Source organism: Atractosteus spatula, chromosome 12, assembly GCF_055471065.1.
Source record: "Atractosteus spatula isolate fAtrSpa1 chromosome 12, fAtrSpa1.hap1, whole genome shotgun sequence".
In the NCBI taxonomy this organism is placed as follows: domain Eukaryota; kingdom Metazoa; phylum Chordata; class Actinopteri; order Semionotiformes; family Lepisosteidae; genus Atractosteus; species Atractosteus spatula.
In genome coordinates, this window is record NC_142717.1 from 46,510,055 (window position 1) to 46,531,365 (window position 21,311).

Genomic DNA, 21,311 nt, shown 5'->3' on the forward strand with positions numbered 1-21,311 from the left:
GAAAGCAGCTCACCTGGATCGGACTCGCCACACACACGAACACAAAAATAAAAACGGACATAAATCAACGATGTGTGAGAACAGCAGTGGGAAAAAAATAAAATAAATAATTCCCCAACACAAACCAATCTGAACAACACTGATCATGTCGTGTTCTAAAACGAAGGCATGTGAAACCTTTACCGTTAAAATTGTACTATTTTTTACAAAAAAAAATAGCCCACATTTAGGCTAGAAAAAATTCACAGAAAGCTCATGAATGAGATCAAACACGCCCAAAATCATGCAAGCGGAGGAGGGGTGTAATAATTTGTAGCAAGAGCCTCCTTGTCTCTCGCAATCTCACACGTCACGGCTTTGTGTGCGAGTAAAAGGCACTTTCCCCACAAGAGCTCCAGGAACTGCGAGAGCCGTGGTCTCCGCGAACAGACAGGGCTACAGACACTCCGGTAGTGTTACAGCTCGGCGTTCAGTGCGCCAAGTCCGAGCCCTGGTGCGACGCGCGTCCTGACCGCCGGCTGGGCAGCCTGTGACACGGCGGTCTACGGTAAGTGCAACACTGTTACACTGTCATAAAGCGCGTTGAGACTGGACTGCGTCTCTTTCCGGCGTAGCCTTGGTCGTCTGTTGAAAGCGCCGTTTCCACGACCGCTTGTAAGTGATCCGGTTACCTTCGTGTAGCCTAAACCGGAGCCGGGAATTAGCCGGGAGCAGCCCTGCCCCTCCATGCAGAGCTTTAGCAAAGGTCTGTCGACTAAACGCTCCAGCTTCTGGAGCCCTGGGGGGTGGTTTCTGTATAACTTGGCAGTAACTGTTTCAAGGAGTGACCAACTGTGCAGTGAGGTGTGTGATGGACCCGGCAGCCATTCTGTCCTCCTGCAGCTGCGACCCCACGTTTCTGACGCGGATCCGCACCAGCGCGGCCGCTGCGCACGAAACACCCCCAGCAGAGCCTCGATACTGCGTGGGTAGCGTCGCGGAGACGGCGTTTCGGTCTAGTCGGCTGGAGGACTTTATATCATTTAAAAGCGAAGGCTGGAGTCATGATCGTTGACTTGTAAAAAACACTTCTCCTCCTCCTGCCCCCCCCCCCCCCCAACCAAGCAGACGCACGCAGACCGGCATGGCGACTCCTGGCAACTCGCCGCTTCCCCATTCCAGCCCCGTCCGAAATGCTTCGGCCAACAACGATAAAGTAATAAGCAAAAAGAGCTCAAGAAAATTAAACAAAAACCAGAATCGCATAAAGAACACGGTTGACTGCATATTGCACATATATAAATCTAGTCGGGCTAAACTCGGATTACGTGCGTGATTCCTTTAGAAAGTATTAAAAGCCTGGTAAACATTCTGATGTCAGTCCAACCGTAACATCCTAGACTGTTCTGACTGTGGAATGCCATATGTCTTAATATTATTAAGTGAGCCTCTGCATCATGTTTGAACAGATTAAGGGTAGCTAACGAACATCTGATTTTAATCAAGGCAGAGCTGATGAACTCATGACTTGAATGTTTGTCAGGATTTCTCTTTGAAGCTCTTCCTTGACTTTCTGAACCTCGAAGGCTGAAACTCGGAAGAACTGGCCGCTGTTTGCGGTGGGTTGTCGTCTCTCGCTCCCTTACTTGCCTTTACTAGCGACTCCTGCCTGATTTGTGCTTCTCGCCCGGCAGAGCTGTTTTTCACCAGCAGGTGATGGCTCACTCTCGGCGGTGATCATTTTCTTATCGCTCTGTTATATTGCTTAGATCGTGTGTGTGTGTGTGAGGGGTATTCGTCTCTTCGCCGCAGGTGGTTTCAGACTCTGCCTGTCGATTTTCCTAATAAGTTTATTTGTAAGTCAGTTGTCGGCGAGGTCTTGTTCGCGATCCAGGTGTGCGTGTTTCCAGCTGAGCAAACGCAGACGTGAGGTGATCTGGCCTGTGGAGGTCAGACAGCTTAATACGCCCGCTCTTCTCCTGCACAACCCGTCCCGGAGCCGATAGCTGGAGAAATCACAAGCGGGTCACCGCTAGCAGTGGTAGCCTGATTCTCGTTCTTATTTTGCGTTAACCTTCCTTTGTCAGCTTGCTGATGTGCACTGACCTGCTGGGCTGGAGACCGGCACTGTGCCTGGCTCCTCCTGGAGCTGCCTGCAGGGGGGTGAGGAGCTGCTGTATTTATTGCTGACGGTGTTAAGACTGTAAATAGTTCAGCAGGTTGTTATCAAACCGCGGTTATGCAAGCTGTTAAATCGTTACCCAGCAGAGAGGGTAACAGTCCTGACAGAGCATGAGGCTTGTTGTGCTGCGTTGTTACTGCTGAGTAAATCATTTCGTCTACTTCCTGTAGTCAGGTTGCGTTTGCTGAAGAAGTGAAATCGTTTTCTGTGTGTGAGGAAGCTCTTGCACTTTAAATAACAAGGTTGAGCATATTAAGCGTTCACTAGTAATGTAGTCAATGTATTCCGGTTGTTGAAGTATCAGAAAGATCAGCTGGGCAGTAAACTGTTGTCGTGGCGGTATAGCGTGTGTACGACGTGCACAGACTGTGCCTCTGCTTGGTGTGGGTCGGACTGGTTTCTCCGCCAGCAGCCTGACCGGGTGGGGGTGAGAATGGAGGCAGTGCTGAGGAGGTGATGGAGGGACACGGGGACTGTCTGCTTCGCGATGAGCAGAGGTGGCTTGTTTCGACTGTGTGGGGTCCTGTTCCGTCTGATCTCGGCTGTCCGCTGGGGCAGCTGTGTAGCGGTTCACACCCGCCGGTCCTGCGATCAGAGATCCGGGCACAGTTTCCGCAGGGCTGTTCTTAGGCTCTGAAATGCACTTCAAGGGCCCTGCTGTGTACGTGGGGCTCCAGGTTGTCATTGCAAATGATGAATAATCGAAATAATGTGGAAGTTTAGTGTTCTTGGTGTTTATTCTTCTGCTTCTAGAAATGTGAACACGGCAATTAGAGGTGTTGTATTAATTCAGGTACAGGACGTTCGTTGGCACTTGGTTTGGCCATATAACAATACGGAATGATGAACAATTCATACTAAAGCTCTTCAAAACTAGTTCTGAAGGCATGAGTACAAAACTCTCTTGATGAATTTGTTAGACTATGGTAATGCTTTTCACAATCGTTGCCCCTAATATTAATAGGGACAGTGAATTGTTCACATTAAAATTTGTCTGTCACTGACTGCTTGGTCAGTGAAAACAGGTTACTGGCTCACAGCTTCTTTTCAGTAGTGTTTCATGAAGGATCGCAGTTTTGGAGTACTGTATCTGTGAAAGCACTGGTCTCGCTGTAGTCTGTTTATATGTTTATGTGCAACAAGAGCATGTTCTTCCTCTTATGCCCTTGGAGAGCACATAGGGCATTTAGAAGAAGGAAGCATAAATTATAAAAGGCCCATTATCAGCCGAGCACATGTGAATGTAGGTTTGTCCGTTCGTACGGCGATGACGGCACGGCAGGCACATGGAGTTCGTGCTCACTGGGAGATCTGATGCCGGGAGCGCTGGCAGGAGGAACTGATGCAGGCTGCTCCCAGGAACCCTTTCATCCTCCTGCTGGCTCTGGCACAGGGATGAGTGACTGGTCCTGGTGCCTGGAGCACCGGATCGCCCTCTTCCACTGCGGCGTTCTGCCCAGAGCACGTGGTGGGCAGAAACTGGGCAGCCCTTGTCCGTCCCTCGGCGTGTTGTATAATTAGGGGCCTCTGGAGATTCTTGGAAGCCTTTTCCTTTTGATCTTCAGCAGAACCCTTTTCTGTTTCCTGTATCTTTCGTGATTAATGGCCCAGTTTCTTTACCAGGTGGTATTTTCTGAAATATCTGGATAGAATTCCATTGTCTTCTTAAAATCCTTAAACAGCTAATTCATTGCACAGATGGGAGTTTTCGTCCCCATAGATCCCTGCAGCTCCACTGCACAGCAGATCAGGGGGAGGAGAGAGAAACCGCTTCACCAGTTAAATTAATAATCATGAATATGTGGATGTAAATTGTATTACAGGTTGCTCCATGAGCATTGGGTTTAATATCTAGAATTTGGCTAGAGTTTGTCTTGACAGAAATGTTAACCGGTCCCTTTTGGTCTTGAACAGAGAAACACGAACCACAAGTGGAAACTCTGGGTGTCCGCTTGAAACGGAGAACAGGTGCAGTTCCTTATCCAGAGGTGTATGGGAGTGTGGAACAAGCTGCCCAGCCCTGTGGTAGAAGCTGATGGTTTTGGCATCACAGTAAAGATGTAAAAAATCACAGACTAGGAATGACTGCAGTTTTCCTGAAGGCATAACATCAATATGCAAAAGTAATTGCAAAGAAGTAGATAAGTATATTGTATGTTGAATGTAGAAGAGCAGAGCTGATGGTGTCCCATCTGTACCTATGAAAGATTGAGACAGAAGTTGTACTTCCTGTGCAACTTTATTCAGCCTGAAAATGAATGTTTTTGTCCAGTAAATCCCTTCTATAAGGTAGGAGCAGATGTGTTTCAAGCAGGTTGCACTGTTCCCACACACTTTGGGTTTGTGGAATAATGTCTTCCAGGACTCTGGCCTTCCTGTGAGGGATTAATGACGCTCTTCCCACACAGCCTCCGAGATTCATTTTCCTGATGGACTGTTCGTAAAGTGTTGTGTACTTTTTAACTGTCCAAAAGAGGAACTTTACAGAGCTCTATATTAAAGTGCAATTACTCAAATTGAATACATGACCTCTTATTTTCTTTTGCAGATCTAGTTTCTGGATGATGGATGTGTTTGATAATCATGTTAAAAAGGTAAGTGCTCGTTGTTGGCTGGTTTGTCTTTGTGTTGACAATTGTGCATTCTGACCTCGGCTTGTTTCAGTGTTCAGCCGAAAACAAGGCTGAACAAATTTCAGGTGGTTTTTGTGAAAACTATTTCAGGATGTTAAGTCAAAAGGAAATTCACAGAGTATCAAAAGATGAATGCTTGAGGCTCAGGTGTCTGGAATTTCCCTCCTTCGTCTCTGTGCAGCAGGAGGAAGTTGCTTGAAGTGGAGCTCTTGAGTTAATTGGTTGAGGATGTTTTGCTTTAGGAAAATGAATATGCTTCAGTGTGATTTCTCACTCGGGATGTCTGTTGTATTGAAATGATATCGCCCTTGCCCCTGCTGTCAGCTGAGCGGAGTTGTCCCGTCATTCTGCTGTCTTCTCATGCCCTTGACCTACTCGTCTTTTTGTGAGCATCTGCGTTGGTGTCGGTGTGTGTCCTGCTTGGCGCTTGCGAGTTACGAAGCCCAGTCCCCTTTCTGTAGTGGAAAAACTGGTGACTCTGGTGACGTCAGGGTGGCTTGTGCCTTAATGCTGCTCTGAAGGTCACAGCCTGGGTGGCCAGAAGAGCTGAAACACATCCAGCCTGTTGAGGAATTCTCTTATTGCCTCAGTCGCAAAGTGTTGCACTAGATGGGAACTGTCAGAACTGAGTCAGGCCGAGCAGTTAAGAGGAAGCGGGAAAACACTGATCGGAGATGTTGTCATCTGGTCGGCACTGAGGCTAAACGCCAGATCATGTGAACAGTATTTAACAACAAAAATTGCAGCGTTAGCCTCTTTCCTAAAAAAAGAAATTTGCTCATTGGGTCAAACTGATGCAGTGTTACATCACCATGGACATTATTGTGCAGATCATTTCAGGTCAGCGAAGAAGCATTTTGCTTGCATTAGTTCAGGTGGGTAGCTGCGTCAGGAACAAGTAATAGGTTTATTCCCTGCTGAAAAGAGAAAACAACATTTCGGCTGTGGAGCCTTCTTCAGGCGTGAGCCGGAACGTTGCGTTTTCTTTTTTCTCTTTTCAGCAGGGAATCAACCTGTTACTTGTTCCTTTTGCTTGCATGAGTAAATGAAACATGAGCCTTGAGTGATGGGAGCAGACCTGCCGTTCCTTGAGCGCGATTATTTTCCGTTGCCGGTCACGAGCAGTCTCCATGCTGATGGAAATTCTTCCCGTCCGTGCTGCTGGCTCTGCAGGAATGAGTCACTTGTTGTTTTCCATAAGCCCATGGGAAAGCTGAGAGCAGCCGCATCCAGATCTCCATCTGACCAGCTCTCGTTCCCGTGTTCCTGCAGGAATTCGTCAGCATTTGGGTGCGAGACCCCAGAATCCAGAAGGAAGACTTCTGGCACTCCTATATGGACTATGAGATCGGCTTACATGTGAGTGTAGGCTGTTCTGTGGAATTGGGTTAATCGGGCTTTGGGGAAGAAAGAGGGTGCAGAACTCCATCACAAACCCTTCAGCTTCGTTCTGTGAGGAGGGAAATGCAGCCTTTACTGTGTGTTCCACAGTAAACCCCCTCGAGTGTGTGGCTGAAGGAGTAGTTTCAGGCAATCAGCTTATTCTGGTTAATGTCAGCTCTGTGAGGAGCCACACGCGCCTCCTGGCCCCTGCAGGGCTTCTGGCGCCGGAGTGCGTGTGTTTCTGTGTTCACAAGCCTGGCCTCAGCAATGTGGGCAGCCTGTGGCCTCCTGCTCCATTGTGCTTTATTGACCATTTTAACGGAAGCCTTCTGTGCTAATTACCCCACAGACGAACAGCATGTGCTTCCAAAGGAAGACCTCCTGTGTGAGAAGGCGGCACAGAGAGTTTGTGTGGCTCAGGCAACGACTTCAAGACAATGCATTACTAATGTAGGTATCCAAGGGCACAGGATATTAACAGCTTAGATGCTGGATATCTACACTGATCTGCTTACCGTGCAGTGTGACCGCTGTGTATTGCACAGCCGTGCACCACTGCAAGAGTGTTTGAGTGCAGACTGACATCGGCAAGGGAATACTGGGATGTATGCTGATTTGTTTCATCTGCGTTGTTGGGATGATCCAGCATGTGATGTTGGAACAGTATGACAAAGGAAGGGATCCTCTGCTTTTTTTTGGACTCCTTAATTTCATATACTGTACTACCTCATCTGACACTGTCCCAGCCAGTTCACTGAGATTTTTTTAAATTACTGTGATGTGCAATTTTCAGAGTGTATAAGCTTGCATAACTGTTTATGTTATACAACAGCTGTTTATTTTGCGTGTTTTGAAGTTACTGAGCAATGTATTTATCTAGTTTGAACGCTAGCTTGAATGAGAAGGACGCATCACTTTTAAAATGTAGCTCATAGCCCCGCTTGAAGAGATTAACTATTAAAAACACTTCAGGGGGGTGAAGTGAATTCAGTCTCCACATAGATCCCTCTCCAGCCGGCATACCAGGGAGCAAGCCTAAACTCTAAAACAGTTGAGCTCATATTGAGCTGTGTGCTTCCGTGTTCCTGACCATGTGAATTTCTCTCCTGTTAGAAAGTTACCTGAACTCCCTCCCAGAAACCTGTTCTTCAGCATGACTAACAAGCAGCATGTCACAGAAAGGATGAAAGGCCTGCAACACTTCCTGGAAGAGTGAGTATTTATGTGTAACTGTACTTTTACTTCGTTTGCTAATGTGGGTCCAGTGTCGACAGTGGCCTAATCTGACTTGCTGGTTCACTGTGACATTTGCGCCACCTTGTGGCTGTTTTCAGGAATAGTCCATTTTTAAGCGCCCCGACTGTATTGTCTTTGAAGGATTGGTAGATGCAAACGTCTAGACCGGCCTTTCTAATTGTTTAGGTAACATTGACTTGTTGGGTTGTATGTTATCCAGTAAAAAGCCTAAAGCTCAGAATCTTTTGCACTTTTTTCACAAGTCACTTCTTGGCCATTAGTGAAGGACTTAAACAGTGGACCCCTCTCTGTAGAAGGGCTGACCTGGTGTTTATTACCTGTTGCCACTGATAAAGAGCTTGTACACACACTGCATGCTGCCCCAGTAGGGCCTGTATTAGTGATTTACTAGCACTCGACGAGCTGTGCTTCACTGGTGAACTAGAGTGGGGATACGAGGCCTGATGGGGGACCAGCTCACTGCATGTATTCGGTGTTGAATATGGATGTTTTGTCAGTTAGGATCTGCCTCGTGCTTGAGAGCGCGAGTTACCTGCTGTGCCTCTCAGGCCACAGGGCAGCGTGGGAAGAGAGCCGGTAGCAAGAGGCTAAGAAGTTGAATAAACTCTTCAAGCTCGTCATATATTTTGTGAGCTGTTTGCCCTCGCATTCTAAACCTTTCTCTTGTTTTTGTGTTAAATTTATGATGTATAAAATGACAGAGACTATTGAGCGGCACATTGTAGTCAGAGGAATGCACTCTGTGATGCAGTGTGTGTGTGGGAGTCCTGCTTTCTGCTTCTAGCTCAGAACTTTTTTGGTTACAAAATGATATAATTTAAGCATTCTGCTTTTGTATTGGCAGGAGTTGAGCATGTTGATCTAGAGAGGAATAAAAGCATTTCAAATCTACAGACTGCTTTTTATATACACGTACACAATAAATATAGGAGGTTTCTTCTGTACATTCAGCCGGATAATGTATCTGACACCAGTGTTTTGATGGTGGTGCTGATTCTCAGGGATCCCAAGAGCACTAAAATGTGATCTTGTACACATGAAATCTCTGCAGCCATACAGTTTATATATATACGTTTTATTTCCTCTCTTGGCTTTTCCCTCATGTTGGAGGAAGTGAAGTTTATTAAAGTGCTTCAATGGTCTGGATTTGCAAGAATTGCTTTGGACGTGAAATCAAGTTGAAATAAATTAATGTCTCCCATCGTTTGCATTAGCGATTGTTGTACGCGTGAGGGACTGCCTGAAACCATCCTGAATATCCTCGCAGATGAAATTACTCTGTGAAGAAAGTAAATCTAATTTCAGAAAACAATAATAAACTGACAGTGTGCGCGAGGCTGTATAACTGGTTGCCATTGACTGGGCTGGTGGGAGACTGCAGTACAGGGATGCAGTATGACTCCACTGGGGGAATCGAGACTGATTATTTTCTCAGAGGTGCCGTTCTGACTCTTACCGCAGATGGGATTTGAAAGTTTAGTTACCTTTATAGTCAACAAATTAAAGCAAATTCATGTTTCCTTACTGTAAATGTAGCGAGGAGTGTTGCCTTCGAATGATGGTTATTTTGTGTAGTGACGGGGGGGGAATTCAGAAGCATTCTTCACTGGAAGTCATTTAGACAGATATGACTTAGTGTTACACAGTGTTCGTTTTCAGTTTATTTAAATCCGTTATTGAGCAATACGTTGGCAATTACGAATAAGTAAACGTGCACGGCAGGAACCCACTTCACCCACCTCACCTGGGTGACCCCGTGGGTCAAGTGGACGTGTTGGAAAATAATTCACCAACTGAATTAAAAAGGAACCTCTTGGAAGGCAAGGTTGCTTAGGTCCAGACATGAGGAGCAGCAGCAGTTTTATCCTAAGTGACCAAATACCAAGGACTTTGACTTAATAATGTATCAACTGAAGGACTGCAGCTCCAGCAGAGTTGCCCAGGACTTCACACTGGTTTAGAAAGTCTGGTACAGAAGGAAAGTGACTCTTAGCATCTTACAGTTTCGTAGACCTTGTAGGTCTACTAACACCCCTCACAGCAGCAGGTTTCTCTTGAGGTCTCCACCCCAGTCCTGACAGGACCAGCCTTGCTGGGCTTCTGAGATCTGGCCTGATCAGGCTACAGGGTGGTAACCGTGCCATCATGAGCACTGTACTGAATTTCATTTAACTCACATACACGTGGTCTTCCAACAGATTCACTGTAGGTTTTGTCATCTGTGAAACCTGAAGGCATATTTGTTTTTTAAACAAGGGCCGTGATAATTGCATCCTGTTTTATCAATCCAAGGCATATTAATTTTTAGTAATTAAAATGTGCTGCACCTTTATAAAAACACAACTGAATATATACAAATATTTTCAGTAGAAGATTTTGATGAGCACTTCAAGCATGCCTTTTTCAAATAATTAGTATCTCCCTCCATGACATTTAAATTGTGATTCAATGTGGTATTCTTTTTGGGATTAAAAAAATAACAACCAAACATACAGATTTAAATTGAATTATACACGGATCCAAGTTATGTGTGACCAGTGCTGACAAATCTGTGAATATGTAAAACTGCATCCCTTTGAAAATTCAAGTTAGTCAAATGCAAAAAGAAGGAGCTGTAAGTTTGAAAAGAGCAATGAAAAAATAAAATTGATACCGACATTTCTGAGCAGATCGAAAACTTTAAATGTGTGTTTCAATAATGCCCTTTTAACATTTAAATTAAGAACTCTCTTTTAATGCATCTTACTATATTATTTAGTAAAATAAATGTTGGTTAAAATAGTTAAATTAAACAGTCCTCCTGTTTTCAGTTGAGCAACAGTGACTGAAATGTTTTGTCACACCTGTAACATCCAGCACAAAACGAAAAAGACTCCGAGGGCTCCTACACAAGGCCTTGACACATCCCAGAAATCAATGTGGAGATCGCTGCAGGACATCCGGGCAGTTTCACATCTTTAAGATGGAGAGGATGTTAAACAGGAATAAGATAGATGTTGGTGTTGGATTCTGAAGGGATTCCAGGCTTCTAAGAAGAGCACGTCATCCCTGTGGGGTTCCACACCTGCTGTATCAGAGCAAAGACACATCTTACAAACTCCTCACACACTTCTTTCAAAGACTCCAAATTATTTTAGTTCTACAAAAATGTTTTTGTTCTTGGGGGGGAGGGGAGAAGCAAAAGCAATATTAATTAGACTTCTAATATATTATAAAAACATCTTTGGTTTTTTTTTCTCTGTACCTTTTTAACAAAATCATTTTTAAGCTTTTGTCTTAAAATATTAAGGATACCCCCCTGTACCACTTAAAAGCCTACGGATTAGTAGTAGATTAAATACAATTTCTGCAGTGTCTGTGAATAATCAGGTTTGAGTCATTATTGAAAGGTGTATTCATGGTGTGTTTCTTCTTGTTAGAGTCTTGCAGAATGCAGTGCTGTTGTCAGACAGCAGGCTACACCTCTTCCTTCAGTCCCAGCTGAGCACTGAGAAGATTGAGGCTTGCGCCTCTGGGCAAAGCACATACACTGTGGCAGAAGCTATTCAGAAGTACAGCTGCTTAAACAGGAGATTCCCCTTGGAAGAGGAGGAGTACAAGGACAAATGCAAACCCTACTCTGATTCTGACTGCGAGAGGTATTTTGTGTTCTGCATTATCTGGCCTGTATTATTTTCTGTTGATTTAATATTAAGATAATGAAAAAATTAATTGACTGAAATTTTATTGAGCTGAGACAGCTCATCATAGAAGCCTACACCTCTGCACTGAATTAATGAATGTGGGGGAAATTCAATTATCTGCATTCCGATTATGTGAATTTCATTTAGTCAGACTTGAATTATTTCCTTTTAAATTATCTAGCTAAAAAATATCAGGCTGCACTCTGAACGGCTAATTAAAAGTCCAAATTCCCTGTCCCTCTGTGTGACTGGAGATAATTAAAGTTCTCCTCCGTTACTCAGGCTTCCAGCGTGCTGTGGCAAACCAATTCCCCCCCCCCTTTTTATTTTCTGGCCTGCAGCTTCTCCTCGGGCCTGGGACACTGCAGCGACGACAGCGCGCCCCGAGAGTGCACGAAGCCCGGGCAGGCGGAGCTGTTCAGCTCCCTCTCGGAGTCCCCGTCCGAAGCGCAGAAGGTGCTGCCGTAGCGCCCCTCGGACCCGGCCCTGTCTGTCTCACTCACTGCTCCTTCGCCTGATGCTGCGGGACAGGCAGGACAAGTGGTGATGCGGCGCTTCTTCTTCAAGAGTAACAAGGACGCTAATGGATGAAAAAGATAGGTTCCGGAGACCTCTGCCCCTGCTCGTGTGGCGCATTCACGCGTGTAGCTGGTGCGGATCGGGTACCCGCGGGAGAGTTCGGCTCGTCCGCTCTGTGGAGGGATTCTGTCATGATCAGAACAGTGCAGTCGGAGACCGCTGGTGATTTTTTTTATATGTATAGATCGTTTTTCATTACAGTGCATTAATTTATCGAAGCTTTTTTTTTCCTTTCCGGAAAATAATGTGGCCTTAATGGAGAGATGCGTGGCGTGTTGCACAGCGAGGCTTGTGCAATTTCATCGACTTTCCTGTGCCCGAATGTAACGCTACACACTGATGTTGCGAGGGGAGAAATTTCAAACTGAAACATTAAAAACGACAGGCTTTAACATGTTCTCACCACCCCCCCCCCCCCCCCCCACACACACACACAAATAATACGTTAGTCATTTTTCCTACTAAAGAAAGAAGATTCTAACAGTGAAGGAGCCAGACTTCAACTTGTGTGCGTGTGGAAGCTTGAGGCGTTTTTATTTAATATTATTAGTAGCTCCAGAGAAAAGGCTTTCGGAATTATTTGACCCTATAATAGTGACACACGTCTTCAGTTTGTTAAAAGTGCTCAGGCTTGTCTGTGTGTTAGGTTACAGACTCGTCTGCGAGATCCGCTGCGCTTCTGCCTGGACTCGGAGAGGAAGGGTATGATCGCCCACTGCCACGGCGATTCTGTTCCCTTGACACACACCGTTCAAAACTTCGAAGAGGCGTTATGGCCCAGGTGCTGCTAGTTATACACGAATGTGATGTGTTCCCGAAGTGCTAGCCCGCTTACAGAGATGCGTTATCATCGCACGGTCCAGGTACTGTTCGACACTGACGGCGCTTTTTTTCTCCACACCCAAGACGCCGGCGATTGACCAGATCATTGCGGAGTAAACGATGCAGAGAGGCAGTCGCTACTGAAGGAAATGTAGTTTTTCGACACGGTGGTGTCAAGTCTGTCCGCTTGTCGGCGTGTGTACTGTATAATACACGGTACTCTGAGTTAGAGCTAATTGTTACTACTGTATTCCAGGATTAGAGTCATGACGGCATTAAGAAAAGTGCAATATTTACACAGGACTGTAAATCCGTTTTTATCACAACTGCGAGCGCGCTCAATGACGTAATTTATTTGCTCCTGTTTTTATTTTCAAAACACTTTGAAATGTGAAGCAAAAGTAAATCAGCCTGCTCATGTATTGTAAGTAGCTGAATACTGAAACGACGTTAAAGTTTTTTTTGAAGAGTTGTTTGAAGTTTGTTTTATGATGCCTGAATAGCTGTCTTGTCCCGCGCCGGAACAGCGAGTGAGCTCTTTCGATTATTTTATAAATTGATTCATCTGAGTTCAAAATCACGTTTGACTATTTTCAATAAAGTTTTTTAAAAATATATTCGTGTTCGATTCTCCTCTGTCTCAACATGGCGACAAAATTAACTCCCCAGCAAATATCTGTTGCTGTTAGAAGTTTTAGAGTTTGCAAATATTGATAAGGCAACGCGCAGCCGTAGCTAACGTATCCGACGCGTCTCTGTGGACTGCTGTGCCCGGCAGGGTTATTTTATTGCAGTGGCCGCTGAGCAGCAGAAGCACGCTGGACTGCGGCTCTCGCCTGGAAACGTCCCTACCCCACGGCCCCAAGAGAACCACAGGGACCCCACGAAGTTACCCCAGTCCAGTAAGTCTGACGTGGCAGCACGTCTCCCGCCGGGACGCACTTTGCCGTGTTGCTGCCAGGCGAGCAGATCGCGGGTCCAGCCTGCAGGCCCCTGCCGGCGCGGGAGCCGGACCCGTTGCGCGGTAAGGAGGGCTGGCTTGTGTTAACAAACACCTTTGCGTGCTCAAGCGCCACCTGCCTAGGCGCCTCGGCTCGGGCCCTTTGGCGACAGGATGCCCGCCTCTGCCCTGCGCGTCAAATCGGAGCTTAAACCGCTGCCCTGCAGCTGGAGTCGCTGTTCCGGTACCCCGTGCCTGTGCTCTCCCTGCGCACTCGGCTGGCCAGCCGCCCAAGCTCGGACACGGACAAGGGCTTGGGGTTCTACTCACTCCGCCTCCCTCCCGGCTGCTGGGGGGTCCACGTCCTCCGTGTCCGTGTCGTGTCCGTGGCGCGAGCTCGCGTGCGGGGTTTATTGTTGTTTGGCAGCAGCGCGCTCCCTCTCTCTCTCTCTCTCTCTCTCGTGCCGCGGCGATGCTCCTGCTTGCCAGGTACCAGCTGTATCCCATAGCAACGCCGTAACCCCTAGCAACCAGAGGCAGGCATCCAGGAAGAGTCTTGACTCGCCCGCACCTCCCCCCTCCGCGCCGCCAACCCAGCCGCAGGGGAGCTCGGGAAAGCGCAGGGGTCTGGGGTGGGTTTGAGGTGAGAGTCCCGGCCTGGGCGCCACCGTGAGAGTGACATCGGTCATCGGAAAGCACGGCCGCTCGGGCTCTGCCGTGTTGTGTGCAGAGAGAGAGTGGACACAAATTCCAGGACACGCACGGTCACGCCTGGCCGCAGTTTTTGTTGAACAAATGCAAGTTTTCTCAGACTTCTTCAACGTCTCGCACATGCGGCCTCGACTTTTTGCAAACAGCGGGAACAGCGGGTGCGAGCGTGGGTGAGGCGGGAGCACCGCCGGGCCTTGTGTTAGTTAGTGCAGCACCAGCGGCGCGCCAGACCCCGGCGCTGAGCAGCACGTCCTGCGTGGATATACATCAGACCCACGAGTGTGGCATAACATTACCCGTCTAAGTCTCTGGGATGGATTTTTTCCTGCTACAAAATAAAAAAGATAGCTCAATACAGTAGAAAAGTAAATTAGAATACTGGGTTTTAGATACTATATATATTTACTCTCCATAGTAACATGATGTTATAATATGTTATCCTAATAATTTTCAAGTGTGAAGCTAAATTGAAGCACATTGATTAAAAATGGTTTGCTTTGTCGTGCAATAACACGCGCACGGTTAACTTATATAATTATGAAACTATTGCAAATTATAAAGCATTACACTAAAATTTTCAGAAAATGCTTCAAAATATCAAAAAGATTTTTAACCTAATTTTCACCATTTAGAATTAATTTAATAATTATCAATAATATCCACCAATTTTTTATAATATCTATTTAATATCCTACCATTTTAATCCTCAAGTTGGAAATCATATAATCTGTTAGCAATCTGTTAAAATACATTTCAGATATTTTATTTACAAATAAAATAGAATTTCAAAATACAGTTTACATTTAGATTTTCATATAAATAAATGATTGGTTTAATTATGCCTTGATTTTAATAGCATTCTCATTTCTCATTCAACAGTAAAGTTTGTTTCTGTGCGTAAGTGCCTTTACGGAAATATAAAAAAATAATGGTAAAAAATAAAACGAGCTGCAAGAAAAAGATCACTCGTAGGTGTCAAAGGAATTTATTACATTATTCAAACACATTACGAGGCAGGCAGTTCAAAATTATTCAAATGGGAATACAGGTTAAGCAATCTTTACTTTGCATGTTGTAAATAAAGAATATTTCTAACATTGATTTTACAGCTTTGACAAACCTAAACCCATCGCAGAATCTGCTGGGCATAGCAAATGAGCACAACTGCAGTGATTGCATATCTCCAATAATTGCTGTAGTCTTCAAGGCAGCACAGAGTCTACCTTTAAGACAAGCTTTCTATAAAACAACAAACGTCAACCGGGCTTCTTGTAATGTAAGATACAATCCAAGCTGAACAGCGCAAAATAATTGAGAAGGATTTATATAATTAATTGACCAGTCTTAAGTAGTTATCTTGATGTAAGGAATTTGGAACTCATTAATTTGGGCCCTGACAGATCTCATATTAGGACTGGCAAATATGGATTGGGACTCTTATTCATTGTAACAGCTTGAATTTACATGACAGGAAGAGTTAGTGAAAAAGACCTATTGCAGAAGTCAGACTGCTTTTTTGTAATCAGCAGCCCTGCTTTGTAATAAGGGGTAATGGAAAAAGGGAAGGAAGAGCATGTCAGTGTTCAAGTGAGGCAGCGTTTCCCGAATCGCTACACAGCTGTGAACTGACTGGAGAGGTTTTCACTTCCCTCTTCGGTAAATGCAGGATCAACCTGCCAGCCCAGCTCTGCATTTTAATTCAGTCACTTTGGACGCATTTCAGAGCTGCCGAAATCGGACGCGGAGTGCTTTAAAAAAATCCACCATGGAAAGGAGCTGCTGTCTCTGGAGTGAACACTGGTTGTGTGCCAATTTACAGTACACTGCCTGACAAGCAGCCCTGCACAGCACTAAAAAAATCATCACACCAGCTAATGATACTCAGTGACGATTCCCTGTATTAAAATGCAACATTTATTCGAACGTCCTCATATTTAGTGCAGGTGCTAAAACTCTACCCATCTAAATCATCAGGTTACGGTTAGGGTCATTTAACTTATTCAATAAATATTTCGTATTTATATTAAATGTGTACAAAAGTGCATCACTTCAGTTCTGACCTGGGAAGCAGTTGGAATGGGAAATACAATGCAAATGGCACTGCTGTGACTGCGGTGTGTAAACGTGTCGGCAGTGTGATGTGCCCAAGCTGGGGAGCTCATTGTCACGGCAACGTCGCAAACCGCCCAGGACGTGGACCCAGAGTGCTCGGTGCCCGGCCGCACTGTCGGAGGCCATGTGCTCCCCTGGGAGGGGGGCAGTCACGTCGGGGAGTCTGACGGCTCGCTGGCACTGAGCCGAGCCCCGCGGGGCTTGTGATGACAGGCGCAGGGACACTAGGTGGCGCTGTGCACTGGGCCTCTAACAAGCCGCCCAACAGGGGCGGTGAAGGGCTGCTGAGGTGGCTTTGTGTTCCCAGCCTGAGCCAGCAGGACACCAGGCCTGAGAGGGGAAGCCGGAAGGAGACTGGTCCAGCTGCTTGTGGGAATAGGAGCATCAGGAGTTTCCTGCCCACTCCTGCTCAAACCTGCCCACACCTGTTCACTCCTGCCCACTCCTGCTCAAACCTGCCCACTCCTGCTCACTCCTGCACAAACCTGCCCACACCTGTTCACTCCTGCCCACTCCTGCTCAAACCTGCCCACTCCTGCTCACTCCTGCCCACACCTGCCCACACCTGTCCCCTCCTGCTCACTCCTGCCCACTCCTGCTCACTCCTGCCCACACCTGTCCACTCCTGCTCACTCCTGCACAAACCTGCTCACTCCTGCCCACACCTGCCCACTCCTGTCCACTCCTGCTCAAACCTGTCCACTCCTGCTCACTCCTGCCCACACCTGTCCACTCCTGCTCAGTCCTGCACACACCTGCCAAGGAATTCAGTAAAGTGTCAGGATAAGGTGCCAGCCTCCTCAGGAAACACGAGACAAGCAAAGCCAGACAGTTCACTGTAGTGTAGGAAACACACACAGAACCACACTGAGCTGTGGTGGACAAGGCAAAACTAGGATCAGTACTGAAACAAGGACACCAAGTTCAAAACTATTTACAAAATCAATACAAATCTTGTAAAGCAGGGATTAGCTATAAAAAACTTCATCAAACTTGGTCCTGGAGTGTCGGCACATTTTCTAACCTGGTCCTGGGATGTTGGTGCATTTTCTAAGATTCTTTAAAGCTGCAGCACCTGAAGATTTTGAAAGGAAACTGAAATGCTATTTTTCTTTGGTTGGAAAGAACTGTCATTGATAAGCACATGATGAATTGGCATTGATGAGCATTTCAAACCACAAGGAAAGTAAAATGTACACATTAAAATGTATTCACATAACAAAATAGACCAAATTTCCAGATATGCATGGCACTATATAGCCGTTATTGTCCGTGATTCAGAATGAAGCAACAAAACACCAGTGACTTCTTGTACCCCTATTAGACTGTAAACAAGCAGGCTTCTGAATACATCTCTTACAATCCAAAAGAAATATTGCTCTCAACTGCGAGATGGTTTTACAGATGAACATGACCTACTTGATAACTCTGCATGAAGATCATGTTGGAACATTTCTGCAGTGAAATGTCTGCTGCACAACCTGTGCTTATTTGCTAGTATATTGCGTTATATTAGTCATTACAGTGACTAGTGAGCAGGAAGGGATGCTGCACTTTGCAATTCTCACAAACTCTTATTCTCGTCCCTGGTGAGGCCAACAGTTTGTGACAACATAGAGACTATACATGATTGCATGCTTAATTCGGAATTTGTCAAATTTTGCAATACTATCAATTAATTTCGTTACTGAGATTTAATAACCGTTCTGCAGTTCCTCTTTAAACTGGTCAAATGAAGACAATAATGGGCTAGACTAACTAGTCATTAGACAGGACACCCTGCGGGGACACTGACCCTGCAGGACCAGGACTGGACACCCTGCGGACACACACACTGACCCTGATGAAAGATGTTTGAAGTGGCCAGAGGTAATAAGGAAATCAGTGGAGGTCTGTGGCTGCTGATACACACTATGCCAGCAGAGGGCAGATGTTACATTTTCAAAACGTCTTGCTCAAAAGCAGTTCAGGTACATTTTTCATTTTATTTTTTTCCTCTTGTGAATTTAGAAGAACTCCCATAATAAGTGAAAACTCTTTCAAACAAAAACTAGATAAATAACCATTAGGGCAGCTCTGATGCTCTGTGGGAGCCTCTAATAAAGACATCTTAACGAGTCCAGGAAAACAAGCCGCGATGCCATCTCTGGGAGGGACACTTGTGCAACAGGAATAATCCAGGACTGACGAGCACAACAATGAATAAAGGGCCCTGCTGGAGCTGAGAACAGGGAGTCGGAGCGCAAGGCAGGAAGGACACATATTCCTCTAACCCTGAGGTGAAATGCGGTTCTTCCCCATCTTGGCTGATGTTTAATGTGTTTTGAAAATGATATATATACACACACACACACACTTTCTAACAGAACACGGAAACACAGAAATGCAAATGTCCAATTAGAAGGGGCAGTCCAGCATTCCTCGTCTTCAAGCTCTGTCAGAGGTGTGCAAAGACGAGCTGCGCGGTGTGTGGTGGAGAGACAATGTGCTTTTTTCACAGCTCAGTGACAAGGAAAATAATGACATCAGTTTATAAGATATTATCCCCCTTCCTCCCTTAAACTGACACTCTGACATTTCTTTGGAAGAAGGGTTATGCAGACATAGCTATGTTTGCAGCATGACTTTAAATCAAAAGATAGAATTAACTCATTAGCTTTGTTAAGATCTCTTCAATATATTTACATTTCCATAAAATATTTTTCAAACCTTTCATACTATTTTTCTCATTATAATTTCTTTAACTCTTTTTAAAAATAATCTTTTTTACTCTTTTGCAAAAGAATCCAGATTAAAGGACAATTTTAAAGAAAGTTCAACCCTTGTAATGTTTCCAAAATGTATTGATCATTATGGTTAATTGTTGATAAGTAAATGTGTTTTTTTTTTTAGTGTAAAACACTGAGGAGTCTGCAGCAGGACAGTGTAAGAACAGAAATACTGTTTAAGTACAAACTAGGATCATCTGCTAATTCTCATCCATAGAAACGCAGCAAATCAGATCTCGGGAGCAGGATACAGCTGTCATCGAACAGAAAGATGAGACGAGCACATAAGAAAGACATATCTTTAACCCACTGCACTTGTTGGGTCCATATATTTTTATTGCAAAATTAATTCGATGTTGAACAGTTACATTTAAATATAGAGGTGGTGTAAATCTATAAGGTATAATGTTCTCTAGGATTACACAAATACTAATATTAATATATTGGAAATATTTGCATATTAATTGTAACGCCTTTTCCCGCTCTTTCCCTTAATTACCTGATGAAATCTTAGTTATGCACAGCTGATGTTAATGAGTTAAAACGCACAGACAGTCCAGACAGGAACTCCTGTGATCTGGGTGATTTCCCTGTGTGCAGAGGAGGCCTTGCAGCCGGTTTCATTGGGAAGAAAGAGCCGTCAGTCTCTGTGTAGCTCTCATGTTGATTCCTCCCCTGAAAGGCAGCCGATCGCATTGCAGGCCTCCCAGCCTGTGCTGCGGGTATGACACAGTGGCGTGACTGAATTGCCTGGCCTTGCACGTAGGTGTTAGTGTTTGTAGCAACGACACTGACTTTTGATTACGAACTGGAAGCAAGCTGTTTGTGTAATTGTGCAGGCTTTTCCAGGGCCCCCTGTCCTGTGGCTGGCTGCTCTGCGCTAATATTAACGACGGTTTGAGAAAAAGCAGCCTGACTCTCCTTCTAATGGAATCTCACTTAATTATCTATGCTGTAGGGCCCTCATGTCGAATAATGTCTCAGGCTCCTCATTCTCGGATCCAATTTTCCCTTGCCTTTGCCTCGGAGATGTAGCAGGTCGCTCTCCTGCCTTCCGTCTCCCTCTCACCCCCTTTTTAAAAGTGCCGACACTGCAGTTCTGCAAGACGGTATCAGACCCTGGATGCACCGTTCCAGTTTGACTGCTCCCGTTGTCCCTACATTACAGAACAAAGAAAAAGCCGTTAGACTGCTGTCATCTGCCTGACACAACATACTTCACAACGTCGAAAGGAAAATTTTAATAAGACCTCAGAGGGGTGTGCTGCCACTTCACTGGAGAGATTTTCCCAGCAAGGAAGTGCTGGTTACGTCCCAGGAGGTAACATCAGGATACACTCCCACAGAGATAAGCCTGTGTCAGCCCAGTTTATTGTGTGCATGTCGGCGACGCACTGACAAGCTCCTCTTCAGTGCTGTACCCACCTCTGGTCGATGTCATTTTCTCTGCGGCGTGTCTTCATCCAGACCTCAGACTGAGCGACACAGCTGCAGCAGCTCTTCAGCTCTTTAAGTGTCTATGCAGGCATGATTCTGAGCACACGCACATAATACATACATGCATCAGCTTCTGCAGTTGAACTTCATTTAGCAACACCTGTAGTACAGAAGATGTCAAAGCACACAGCACTGTGCACCCGTTGATAAAAAACTGTACTGCAGAGCTTTGAGTCTTGGTGGCAGCGACTTTCACAGTCTGGATTTGATTTTCAAAATCAGCTGAAACCCAACACCACGTGATTATATGTTTGATCTGCACATACCGAAGGCAAATAATAGTAATAATAATTTTACCCCTTGAATTTCAGCAGGCGGCCACGCCGACAGCCGCCCAGCCAGAGCCCACAGGCGCCGTGGGGCCACGCAGGGGTGGGGTTTGTGGTGGTTCATTATCGGGGCTGGCCCTCCTGCCTCGCTCTGCGTGCTCTGTCCCCGATCACGCGGATCACAGCTAATCCACTCATGAATGATTAACGGTACACGTGTAGGTCAGGCGGGTCCCAGCCCTGTTAATCGGCACGCTGCACGCTGTCTGAGAGCAGGGTGCCAGAGGGACAGAGGCCTGTCAACACGGCAGCTCTGCTGAAGCAGATTATTGCCTCCACACACCGCCGCCGCCATTATTTACTCAAGACAAATACTTATCAGGCCCCATTATCGTGTAAAACACAGACACGCGGGTTTGATTTAGGATATAATACGTTTCACTGCTACGCCCCAAAGAAAGCAGTAATTCAAATTAGTCACAGGTCACAAAGTCGG

At 45.7% G+C, this 21,311-nt stretch overlaps 1 protein-coding gene across 1 annotated transcript; it reads left to right on the top strand.

The window, feature by feature from the left end:
• The first annotated feature begins 359 nt into the window (after window positions 1–359).
• On the top strand, window positions 360–13,133 carry snx10b (sorting nexin 10b). Its single transcript, XM_088929475.1, has 7 exons — window positions 360–547; window positions 4,710–4,755; window positions 6,067–6,153; window positions 6,527–6,627; window positions 7,291–7,389; window positions 10,854–11,072; window positions 11,459–13,133. The coding sequence occupies exons 2-7, from the start codon at window positions 4,723–4,725 to the stop codon at window positions 11,583–11,585; spliced, it is 666 nt and encodes a 221-aa protein (XP_088785601.1). The 5' UTR covers window positions 360–547; window positions 4,710–4,722; the 3' UTR covers window positions 11,586–13,133.
• The last annotated feature ends 8,178 nt before the right edge of the window (window positions 13,134–21,311 follow it).